This window comes from Hordeum vulgare, chromosome 7H (genome assembly GCF_904849725.1).
Source record: "Hordeum vulgare subsp. vulgare chromosome 7H, MorexV3_pseudomolecules_assembly, whole genome shotgun sequence".
Taxonomy (NCBI): Eukaryota; Viridiplantae; Streptophyta; class Magnoliopsida; order Poales; family Poaceae; genus Hordeum; species Hordeum vulgare.
The window spans coordinates 191,978,472-191,991,601 of record NC_058524.1 but is presented as its reverse complement, the minus strand read 5'-3'; the positions used below and the strand labels follow the sequence as shown (position 1 = coordinate 191,991,601).

The following is a 13,130-nucleotide window of genomic DNA, read 5'->3' as shown; positions in this document are numbered from 1 at the left end:
GTATAGTTGGTTATGGGTTTAAACGGTTTGGTTATTAGCGGTTATAAACTATGGGTCCAAAGCGGTTTCTAGGCATTGGTTATATGCAATAATCAACTACGACGAAGAATGAGTATCTTTGATCCGCGTGCATGCTGTAATGCACTATGTAATTATGTATTATGGGGAAACATCAGATGAAAATCGGAAGTGTTTTCTTGTGCTTTCGCTAAGCAATTTGGTTTTAATACACTTGTTAGTGAGCTTATTAGCCATGGGCATGTTCTTTTTGCCTCTTACTGTGTGTTGACTGTATCTCAAGGATTATTTTGTTTCTAAACTGTTGTAGATGCACTTATGCCTTTTCTATCTTATTTGTTTCTTAACATGTCAATTTGTGCAATCATGTGTATATTAAAGCAAACTCATGGTTATGTACTGGGTTTAAACTCATGGTTATGTTTTGGGTTTAAATTGGTTTGTGTGGAAAAAATAATGGGTTTGGTTTTGATTGGGCTAAAAATGACACTAAATAGGTATGGTTCAAGTATGGTTTTGAAAGATAAATGAATGTGTATGGTTTAAATATGGTTCAAGTATGAAATCATTCTCAGAGGTTTAGCGACCAGAGGGCAGAAACCCTAGGTGGAAGTGGAAGGGAATCAACATTCTCTTCCAAGTTTGTGCAGCCCTACAGAAAAAGTTGGGGTTGTTTACGGAGAGTAGATGAGAGCGAAATGCATCCACATCCGGATCCGGCCTGCCCTAATAAACTCGGATGCCTTTTCGCTGTGGCCCACCTGGCATTAAACAAGCAGGCACTATACAAGGCAGAGTACGAACACGCATTCCTCCGCTCCCCACCAATCGTGTCCAGAGACAATTCCCTTACAAAGAACTACGCCCGTGGGACGGGCCCACGCAACAGGGAGATGATTTCGCGAACGCAAAGCTCATGCCGACTCGCCCGGCCTCGACTTGACCCACCCGCAAGCCAAATACGTGGGGCCCAGGGACCGGTGAGGCGGGGGCTCTAGGCGGCGGCCACTGCTGTCCGTCTCCACCTCGCCCAACTCGCGTCCGCCTCCGTCTCCGCATCCACTTATAAAAGCCACCCGCCCTCCGGGCGCCTCCTTCTTTTCCTGTAGTTCTACCAGAGAAAAGAAATCACACCTCCCATCCATCTCAGGACGGCGGCGTGCGCGGGTTCGTCTCCGGAGGCTTTCCCCATGGCGGAGGAGTACGACGAGCAGGGCATGGCCATCGCGGCCGCCGAGATACTTCTCAGCCTCCGGACAAGGAAGCTGGCGCGGTGGCCGGAGTGGGTTCCGCGGCCATCCAACGAACTCACCGCGGCGGCGACGGATCTACAGCGGCCGGAGGAGGCGGAGGATGAGCTGCCGCCGATTCCGGAGAGATGGCCGAAGCGGCCGCGGCTGCCGCCGCGCGCGGTGGCGAAAGGAACCGCGTGGCTGCTGACGTTGAAGAGCACCTCTGCGCGGCTGGGGCAGCCCGTTCTCGCCAGATCCGGCGCGTGTTCCAGCGGGGAGGAGAGGGCGCGGTCGCACCCGCGCGTCACGAAGGCGAAGCGCGAGCCTTTGGCGGCGCGGGCGCCGGAGACGCCGCCGTACTACGTCTCGGCCACCGGATCCGGCCCTTCCACGAGCGGGCTGGACCAGGCGCGGTCGCGGCGGCGGCCGCGCGTGAGCGAGAAGGCGCAGGCGACGGCGACCGCGTGGACGGACGGCGCCATGGAGGCATCGAGCCCGGAGACGCCCTTCGACTATGCCAACGCCGTTGGATCAGGGGCGTCCTCGAGCGGGGACGACGTGGCGCGGTCGACGGCGAAGCGCAAGGCGCAGGGGTCAGGAGGATCCGGAGGGCCGTTGAGCGGCGACGAGGGGTGCAGCTCGCCTGCGAAGCGCGCGCGGCCGGACGTCGCCGGCGCCGGCGCTGCCCAACCTGCGGCAGCCGCGGTTAAAGTTGAGGTGAGTTTTTCCCCCTCCTTAATCACCTTATCGTTGTCTCATTCTTTGCGGTTTATTCGTCTCGCTTTAATTTGGACTCTGGATATCTTCCTTGCATGCCAATCTTGTTGAAGGTGCGTGAATTGCAGAAGTATTTCCCCTCTCGGTTTTGCGTGACTCTTGTCTAGTTCCTTATCAATCTATCGAAGAAGTTGCTTTGGTGTGATTTTTTTTTGTTCGTCCCATCGTCGATGTGGTGTGGCGATGTGTTGTTAGTTTGAATCTGGGGAGTTATTGTGATTCTAATGAGCTGGTTAGAATATGGAGTTCTCGTGTCGTACTCCGGCGCCAGCGGTTCGCTGGAGAAGATAAATCTTTCTCTCACAACCGGACTCCAGCCTCCGGGGTCGTTTTCGTGACCGTATGGCGGCAGTTGGCGCCGTGTGTAGTGTAGCTGTATGGCCGTGTTAGTGCCGATGGCCGACGAGGCAGGGTAGTTTTTTTTGTTCCGTTATACGCCGCATTTATCGCTTTTATTTATTCCTCGCTCCATCCAATCAATAAGCAGTCCATAGGGAGAAAAATAAGGAATCAACACACTTGTAATTTCGTTATGTTTTCGTATGGCAAAAGAAATTCTTGCGGGCTTTTGAATGAGAAAGTAGTAAAATTTCGTTTCCTTTGACTTGCCTAGACTTTCTTGCGGTCCGGTGCTGTTTCCCGTGCGGCCGCGTGGGTCTGGCCAGTTTTAATGGACCTGTTCCCACGGTGTTCGATTGCTGGTTTGACCCTGGTGTCGTTGATTTTCTTTTTTTTTTCGTTATTTTTTGTGGCGGAAAATACGGCCAACAGAAATAACTGCGGTAATAATTTCAGTGGAAGTTAATACAAAGATTGAAATTTGGTTGATTTTTTTGGAGGAGCAGAAACTTTTTCGTGTCTCTCGGTTGTTGTAAAGTGGTGCGTGTGCCTTCACGTGTCAGTCCGGGATGTGGGTCCCTAGGGCGACCGACGTGCACCGGGGTGGGGTGCAGCCCATCGGTCGGCAACGTGGTCATTAGATGCCGCAGTGACCACTCCTAGTCCGGTATGGGCTCGTGAGTCATGTCACCGGACCAGGCCCACCAGGGCTGCGACTTCTTTCATTCAAAACGAATTACTCAAGATCAAACTCTACAACTAACTAGTTGTAACTAATACCCCTAAAAAAAAACTTGTTGTAACTAATACTAATAATCTAAAATAAAAACTAGTTATATAAGTATGTTGGGTTTGTTGCCAGTAGCAGCTGTCTCGATTCCTTGAATAAATCGCTTTGCATTGCATCTATGCAAGTACGGAGTACCACTATTTTATCCCGCTACGATCTCTCGACAGTGATTCCACGTGATTCGCTAGCCCTTGCATCTTACTGAGTTCCGTCTAGTTGTTGCCATCCTGTATTTGATTGATTAAGCCAGTGTACTTTGACAGCATTTTCGATTTTCCTGGAGCTTCCAACTAAAATCACTTTCGTTGATGTTTTGCAGGTTCAAAAGACCGAGAACAATTACCGGGACGAGAAGGGCCACTTGATGTTTGACCTCAACGAAGATCCAAACATGGCTGAGGAGTGGTAAGAGGCGAGGCGAGGATCAGGAGAGGACTCTGCTAACTAGTTGGTGTGCTTGGGGCGAATCAACCAAGCTGCTCATATGTACATAGAGGGCAAGCTAGTAGAAGAAGAGCTGGTTAAGCGAGATCGGAGGGGGCTTAGGGAGGGGTATAATCGTCATTAGATTTATCAGGTTAACTTAGTCTGCTCTGTTGGACCTACTGCATGCGCCGGTGCGCTTCTGGCTCGCTTGCTCTATGCCGTCTGTGCAATCCCTGTCATTTTGATCTTTTGTTTATCCTGTTTATCCGCATCAACTGATACGGTGCATGAATTAAACAATAATATATACATTAGACATTTTTCTTCTTGTTTGTTTCATGTTGGCTATTTGCTCAGCAGCTTCTTTATTAGGAGGATTTACAGTATGTTATCTTCTTGATTATTTCCTCAGCTGACTCTCAGGGCATGGACAATACATAGCCTCATGATGATACTTCAGGATGTGTTTGGTTGCATTTTCATCTTAATATAGTTGTTCACGCTTTATGCGTGTTCATCTCAACACCCTTTTCATGCATGTCTTCTTCATACATGCGTTTAGTGTATTTGTGTTACGCTAGTATGGGATTATGCATCCTTCATACACTCTATCAAACACCTAAAAATGGGTCAGGGAAGAAACTTTTAGGCTTATGCACCCTTCATGCATCCTACCAAACACATCCTATGCATCCTACCAAACACATCCTGAGAGTGGAAAGTAAAGATGCATGTGTAGTATATTCTTTATTCTTTATTCTTTGATAAGGCCTATTAATGATAACATATATTTGAATTTTTTAATAAAGATATTTTAAGCTATTTTTTATTATGAAACATCTGCATCCATATATCATCATTGTACATGTCTTTATTAAAAGGATTTAGAGTCCGTTGCCATCATTATACATGTCCTTATTAAAAGGATTCAGAGTCCGTTTAATAGAATTGATGATTGATGATTTGCAGGCATTAGTGTTACTTTTTAGTTTAAACTCTTTCATGAGCAGTGGTACACCTGTCCACTTTTTTCTGTACAATAAACGTTATACGTATTTATTTGGTTACTAATGGAACAGTTTAATACGTTATAGTTTAGCGGTTACTAATGGAACAGTTTAATATGATATGGTTTAGCGGTTACTAATGGAACAGTTTAATATGATATGGTTTAGCACTGTGATTGACTTGGCTGGGGCTTGTTGTGAGCCGTTCGGGCTAGCGTGTGGCATGGGTGGTTGAACTGGGATGGATTTGCGTGCGTCACTTTCTCCTGCCCCACTCGTGTTGCTGTATGTATCCCCTGTCTTTAATCGGTAAAGAATGAAAAGATTTCTTTTTTTATGAAAAAATGAAAAGATTTCTAATGTTTTCAGCAAGTATGTTAAACATTCAATGGATTTTTTAAATAGAGTACAATCGAAGTCGTTACATAGACGAGCATACACTCACTCAACACTCATCCTTATGAACTCACGCACACATTCTATTCTTCGAAAGACCGAACCGGTACATCATCTTGAGATTGACGAAGTCGCCACAGATGCCTTCGTAGTCAACGGGAACGTCTTTTCTCACTAAACGTATATTGCCAAAAAGTGCAAGCATGAATGTCGAATCTGAAATTTAAACTCTGATAGATAGAGAATATCACAGTTCTCCTAACCATTTAACCACATAATGTTTTGCCTTAATGAATCCCATTTTGCTATGTAGGATCCCGTATTTAAAGGTGGGGTTAAAGGAAAAAGGAATTGGGAAATACCCTTTAGTTGTTGGGTGTATATATACACCTGATATTAAAAAAGAAATACCATTAATTATAAAAAATGTTAATAAATTCTAAAATAATTTTAAAATAAACTTTGTCTTTTGTATTCATATATAAGTTTCGCGAAACATGCTTTTCTAAAAGTAATGTCATTTTACATGTCCACAAACAAGGAACATTTGATATTTTTTAATACAGTACGGACACAAGCATGTATACATTCATTTCTACGAGTGCATATACGCACACCTTATTCCTGTTAGAATTAATTAATACATGTTAATTAAGGGATAACCCCTGCTTGTACTATTCGCACGTAGTTTCAAACTGCTGCGTCGGTTCTGTGTTGAACACGCGTCTCCTCCGAACAACGCCTCTCTACTCGCGTCCCCTCCTTCGTATAAATAGGAGTTACTATCTAATAAAGAGGACACTTGATTCATTTTATTGTCTCTGGACTTCTCTCTCGATCTTTATTTCAATACATTATTAGCACGCTCCCGGCTAAGCGATTCCATCGGTGCGACGGTTTCCGACTACAGCATCGTCCGCCCACGAGTTCGTCGGCAGCAGATTTTGATTCAGCGTGGTGGCGCCGCTAACATGCCGTCCCTCAGCCTGGCGGAAGCACTTCCAATCGGCAGCCTCACACCATGCACGGCCTCATTCTCTAACTGGCCCTTCGATTCCTACAGGAATACAGGGGATGAACGAGAGAAAGAAGAACGGGGTTGCAGGGGCATTAGCATCCATCGAACCTTTCAAGTTGAGAACATGAATCAAGAAAAGGTAAAATGTCTCACTTGATTAGCATCGTCACTTGGTGGTGACGCTCGTCGGCATCAGGATGTGAACGACGACTGCATCAGTTTCATCTGGCCTCGGCTCGCACTGCACTCGAACACCAGCACCACATGCCTCGCCTCCCGCAACGGAAATGGTGGCGGGCCCTCAGGCGTTCGACCCCGTCTCCCTACCTCCATGGCGAGGCAACGCTGTGTGGCGCGTCTCCTTCGGGTGCGCATGCAGTGGCTCTCTTCGGCCCTGGCACCCGCGAGGTTGACCCCAAACCATGACGCTGCGTGGAAGACCGAGGCGACAACGCGGCCCTCGCCTCGCATCCACGCAGGCGGCGCCCCGAGGCAACGACCCTCGGCTGGCCCTCCGGCGTGGCTCCCCGCAACGGAGATGACGGTGCGCCAGGTTCTCTCACTCCTCGCTGATGAGATGGCCGCCGACGGCGGGGGCTGGGGAAGCGGTTGCCCCAACTGGACATGGCGGTCCATTTAAGGTTGGGCCACCGACATTAGAGCCCTGAACTATTTGTTTTTAACAATCGTTCCACAAGTATTTTTATTCTGTTTTAGACTGTTAAATCCAGTATAGCTCTTTTCCGTAGTACTTTAATATCTAACATGCCCTTTACGAGTACAACGACATTCTTTTTGTGATTGAGATTAACTTTTCTCACACAACAATATTGATTTGTGATTGAGAAATATATATTTTCTCGCAAAACAATCTCATTGCGATAGAGGTTAAGTTTATCTCGTAAAATATTAATTCACCCTGCTGAATTATCTTGCAACTTGATATAAGATCATCTCATTTAATTTGAGGTCTATACAATTCAAGTTTTTCATTTGAGCATCAAGTTTACAACATCATTACTATTCATTACAATAGTAGTGTATTTCTGTTGAGTACCAATGTATTCCAGATCCTAGATTGATGTGATATATTTCCACGTTTATCACATGTTAAGATTAATTACGTTCATTTGCAATAGAGATGTTTAATCTCTTGCAACGATAAATTCAGTATCTCTACAATACTGTTTTCTCCGTTGAGTACGAGGTATTCCGGAATATTTTTATGATGTATCTATTTCCATGTTAAACACATGTTGAGATTAATACGTTTATTTGCAATTGAGATTTTTAATTTCTTGCAAATAAAAATCAATTCATCTTAATTGAGCCTTTTTCTTGATACAAGCAAGAATTGATATGCAAAATTCTAAGTGTTGTTTTTCAAATTAATGTTTTGGAATCACAAGGTAGCGTGTAGATCTACTACTTTGCAGATTATCACCACTACTGATAAAGCCTACATTTTGTCGTTTCGACATTATGTTTGCTTCACAAAGTGCTCTCCCACACATTTTACCAAGTCATTACATAAGGCATTACGCGTGAGTATCTACTTATTTCATCAGATTATACTCTTTAGTGCTGCGAGATCTACTCCATTTTGGAGATTATCTTCAAGGTGTCATATTTAGCAATTTGAGATTCACACTAATGGTTTCGAGATAACTTCTTATAATACCCATTGATTTTGCTAAGTTTATTACAACATCAATCATGATGGTCTTTAATTTACTGACCGTAAATTGATTATCTCTGGTTTACCCATAGCGGTAAAATATGGCTATAGAAATTGAGGCACTCGCCCTCAATGGCCACCACTGCCCTATCTAGGCCATGGACATCATTATTGCTCTTGTCTCTCGTGGGATAAAGTGTGCAATCCAGGATTCATCTCTCGTCAGGATCACACCGTTAAAAAAATGGTTATTCTGATCTTAACATGGTTATTCTGTATTGGCAATTCCTGGGATACAACGAACTCAAGGGCAAAGGTTTGAAGCCCACTTCAACCTTCAACCCGACATCATCACTGATGACGGGATCCTATGGACATGGAGAACGACATGTTTAACCGACATGTTTGGAGACTATGAGTAGTCTCTCAATCTCTTGAGTGGTCAATATTTATTTATGTCCATTTGTGATGTTGTATTAACAGCATAAGTATTGTTGTCATCATATATTGTATATCACAATATATTGTATCAGCATTTGGTACAAATACATTTATAGGTATTATATATATCTCACAGTGATTTTCATACTGAGAATCTTCATGTCTATATATAGATTTCTACGGGAGTCAATCCAATGAAAGATGATATGTGCCTTGTGGACATATGCACCACAAACTCTATACTTAGAGAAGTCCAATGTTTCCGCTCTCGTTGAGATAAAGGAGATATTTAAAAATCGCTAGACGCGATGAGGTACTTGTTGTCTCAACTCGAGTCATATTTACCATCCCTCTGGGTATTCGAGTAATGTCAGGATGCTTTATTGCTCCTGGTTTAAGTCGTACCCTACTAAACTATAGAGGTATCCGGCCAAACAGTTTCCATAGCGAAACTTATGATGGCAACAAAGATAAATGACTTCTATTTACCATATGCAACGGATATGGCAAGCACATTCTCTATGTCATCTGGATTGTACTACCAATACTACAAAATCCGTAGCACATGTTGCGCCCAAAATAGTTTTCCATAATGTCTTGTACATGACAAACTTGGCATACTGGCCTTGGTCATCCAGACATTGGGCTGAAACCGAAACTATCAGCAATTCCATTGGGTTATGATTATTCTGATGCTAAATTCTAACAATATTTGGATTTTATGTGCACTACATGTGACACGAGGAAGCTAATTTTAACGCTCGCGCACCTTAAAGTCTATGCTGAACCACTTAGACTCCTTGAATGCATCAAGTTGAGGTAAGTGATCTTCCCATCCATTGACTAGACTATTCAGGTGTTCCATGGTTATAGAAGACATATCTACATGATGGTCTTGAGTGTGTGCTTTACTTACGCAAAACCATTGGCTCATTGTCCTGACATCGATTTCACACAAATCAAATGGATAACATTGAAGAATTCTCCTTGAGTGCCTTCTCTATGGCCCTTGGATTGAAGTTTAGCAATTTGTCCTAATGTCTAGACTCAAAATGGTTTGGTAGAATCATATATCCAAAGAATTAAGCTCATTACATGATCTTTATTTTTAAATTACAACTTACCAACTTGACGTTGGAGTCATGCAGTTTTACATGCTCATGACACAACTGCATAACATTATTCCCCTCTATCTTTGATACATGGAAATCTACCAAGTATTTCCCATCTGCGATAATTTGGTTACATACTGTCACCACCACCCGGCATACATCATTGGCCCCTCAACATATAGTTGGGATCTATGTGAGGAATAATTTTATTTCCGTCAATACCTCAAGCCCCTCGCATGAGGAGTTATTCAAGGCCAGTATTCTGATTCATGAGGAATATTTCCAAGCATTAGGGGGAGAATTCAAGTACCATAAATAATGCCAGGAAATTAGTGGAATGTTCAACACATTTCTGCATCAAATCCACGTACTCAAAGATTTGAACCATGCGTTCAGAATGTTTGCAACACATTGCAAATAACCTGCCAAATTCATTTACCGAATATAAAGGTGTCACAAATCCTACAATCTTGCAAAAGTATGCGTGAAAGAGTGGAGGTACCAACAAAAACCACTCCACTCCCCGTTCGATGCAACAGGGGGAGATGTGTATGGCATAAGTACATCAGGATTCAACTTCTCGCAAGAAAGGATATCAAGGCCTATGAATCAGTAAATGCAAGTCAACTTCACGTTGACAGACACCTAATGGGTAGCATATACCCAGTAGATGGGAAACCTCCATCAACCCAGGTCATAGTGCACACAGTGACCGGGACATCGGAATACCCGACTCAATCGCATTGGGAAATCGCGAGCAGTCACCATGGGTAACGATATTTCCATCAACTATATATTTATATATACATTCTGGAGAATCATATAACCGGAAGTCTACAATTGTCGACATACATTTCTCAACTAGATTGCAAAACCTTTCACATGATTCATGTCCAATACCATGGCCATGGCATAGTGTGAACAACACTGGGACAAAACTCAAGCAAAGGATATAATCTAGGTAGAAATAATCTTGCTCAATAACGGAAACGTATTCATAAGCAATACCTACACCAGTTTTCTTCTAGAAACAGAATTGAGAACAACAAGGTGGTGAAACATAGAGCAAGTATTGTAGCACAAGGGTTCATGCAGATACCCAACTATTCTCGAGAGGTGGAATCTCTTTCTGATAATTTATATCATTGGCAGTACAAAATCAACTATCTCTACAGTTGATAGATGTAGTGATAACATATCCATGTGGATCACTAGATTCAGACATATATGATTGATTCCCAATGGAATCTCACTTTTGAATCGAAATGCAAAATGCAACATACATTGTGTAAAAATCAGTAAGTCATCATATGATTTATTGTTGTCGGTACATATGGTACAACCGACATAGTGAGTTCCTTATACACAAGGAATACTCCTACAATGATGATTATCCATGTTTGTGTGTTTGCAATGACGATGCATGTAATCATCTAAATGACGGAGCTTAAAATGAAGGATTTTGGGTAAACCAAAATACCGCTCGTTACTACAACTTGAGCACCTTCATTCATACATTATGGTATACTATGTTGTCTATATCCAAAATATATTGGAGAAATTCACTGTGGACAAATCTTATCCATCCATAACTCCCATGGTAGTTCATTCTCTAGATGTAGAGAAAGATCTATTTAGACCAAGAGACGATGGAAATGAGATATTGGGACTCAACGTTCCATAATGCCATTGGATCCACCAAACACAATTGGTTGACACTCAAGAATATCTATTGATATATCCAAAGGCATCAAACATCTTGTCCTGGTTTTTCAAGTTCCACAGAAATATGAACACCTATACCATTGGATACATTGATCAGATCCCCGCTATGTCAGATCATAGACAAGTTCAGTGTTCCTACTAGGTGTGGTAGCCCTCTCATGAAGAGTCTTAGAAACAGACCTCATGGCTATATCCACCAACCATTATCTCAACAATAAAGTTTCTTGTGTTGCCCGGATGCAAACAGGTTACGCAATAAGCAACATCGCTATATTGTATATCTAGCAAATCAAATCATGTGACTGATTTGTTCACAAAGTCTCTACCAACATCTACATTCCATGAATATGTTCATGGAATTGGTATGTGACGGCTTCGAAATTTGCAAGAATCAGGAGGAGTATCTTCCTGAATTGTTCATGTTCAATGCATCATATTCTACTCTTTTTCCCTTCATGAGTTTACTATACAAGTTCTCATAAAGGTTTTTAATGAGGTAAAATCAACATGAGATCATATGTCATACTTTCAGGTTTCCCCACCGGGGTTTTTAGGAAAGTATATACAACATATTTATTGTCCTCTTAATTCTGTGAGTTTTGTCATATTGAGTTAAAAGAGGCAATAATAATTATATGTTGCATCATTTTTCTCCTTATTTTTCCCACTCGGTTTGAAGGAGTTTTAGCAACATATCAAACACGTATCTCCTTATATTTTTCCACATGGTTTTTAAGGATAATCTTTATCAAGATGGAGTCTGCTCACAAGATCAAGCATTGATTAGGGGGAGTGTTAGAATTAACTAATACATGTTAATTAAGGGATAATCCCTGCTTGTACTAATCGCACGCAGTTTCAAACTGCTGCGTCGGTTCTGTGTTGAACATGCGCCTCCTTCGAATAGACGCCTCTCTACTCGCGTCCCCTCCTTTGTATAAATAGCAGCTACCATCTAATAAAGAGGACACTTGATTCATTTTATTGTCTCTCGACTTCTCTCTCGATCTTTATTTCAACAATTCCTATGGACACGTGTGGAAGACTGAGCTCACATATCATCTTGAGATTTCCGAAGTCACCGTTGACACCTCATCGTTGAAGGAAACGTCTCCTCCGACTGACCATCGCTGGAAATTGTGAAATAAATCCAGAAATAATGCAAACACGAGGACTTGAACTGTGGTGGGCTGGAAATACCAGTTTCCCTCTAACCATCCAACTAGAGGTTGGTTTACGAACATTTGGCAGTTGAAGATAAAAAATATATTGTGGCGAACGTGGAGAAAAAAAACATAAACATAGGGGTGGCTTAGATTTTGCCAAGATGGACCGCCAAAGTATGGGTGAGCCAAAAATTTGGCGACTCGTTTCGTCGTCTGCATCTTGCCAAAGCATTGACGAAAAAATAAATTGAAAAATTGCATCCAAAATGAACTGAAATTATGGATCCGGCCAAGGCACGCCAAATGTTATCCTTCAATCGAAATACTGCCCACATACTTGGTCAACGCCAATTATTTGGCTTGGCAAGCCGTGGCTATCATCCAAACAACTCCTACGGGTAACCCCACCCATAAGTTATACCATCAAAACATCTTGTTATCTGAATTTTATGGGTTTGCCACTATAAATTTGTTAGTACAACCATCATCTCAAAAGAGAAATGAAAAACTCACCATCTACCCTCAAATCTTGTTTGTTTGCTACATGGATATCTAATGTTTGAAATCATTATGAATTTAAAAATTCACAACACTCACTTGTGACCTTAAAATTGACTTATCACACGGGAACAAAACTACATGAACTAAATCTTGTCGAATCTCAAAAACATATTCCCTATGTCCCATATTGGTTGTCGCTGAAACGGGAGCGACAACTAATATGAGACGGAGGGAGTACTTATTAGCCATACATATACTGGTTCCATGTGCATGAAGCAGAATCATCAATTAGAACATAATCCAATGTAGCCTCAAAGGTCAATTTTTTTGTCTGACATGTGTTTTGTAGGGTCTTCGAGTTATTTGTCACTCGCGAAGTTGGGGCGGCAGCCGCAAATGGGACTAATGGTTCGTCGACTTTCCCATGTCGATATCTTTCCTCACAGTTGCGTCGACGAATTGGAGAATAGTGTTGATCAAATGGCATTTGTGGTTGAGAATTGT

General features: G+C 42.6%; 1 protein-coding gene across 1 annotated transcript; it reads left to right on the top strand.

Moving 5' to 3' along the window:
* The first annotated feature begins 1,052 nt into the window (after positions 1-1,052).
* LOC123412286 lies at positions 1,053-3,910 on the top strand. The gene is made up of 2 exons (XM_045105237.1): positions 1,053-1,967; positions 3,476-3,910. Exons 1-2 carry the CDS (start codon positions 1,209-1,211, stop codon positions 3,563-3,565), a joined length of 849 nt encoding a protein of 282 aa, XP_044961172.1. The 5' UTR covers positions 1,053-1,208; the 3' UTR covers positions 3,566-3,910.
* Positions 3,911-13,130: the final 9,220 nt, after the last annotated feature.

Bases quoted from the DNA above. Each gene is read 5' to 3' on its own strand.
- LOC123412286 (XM_045105237.1), top strand. From the start codon at position 1,209: ATGGCGGAGGAGTACGACGAGCAGGGCATGGCCATCGCGGCCGCCGAG. The intron at 1,968-3,475 runs GTGAGTTTTTCC...GATGTTTTGCAG, and splicing joins CAGCCGCGGTTAAAGTTGAG to GTTCAAAAGACCGAGAACAA.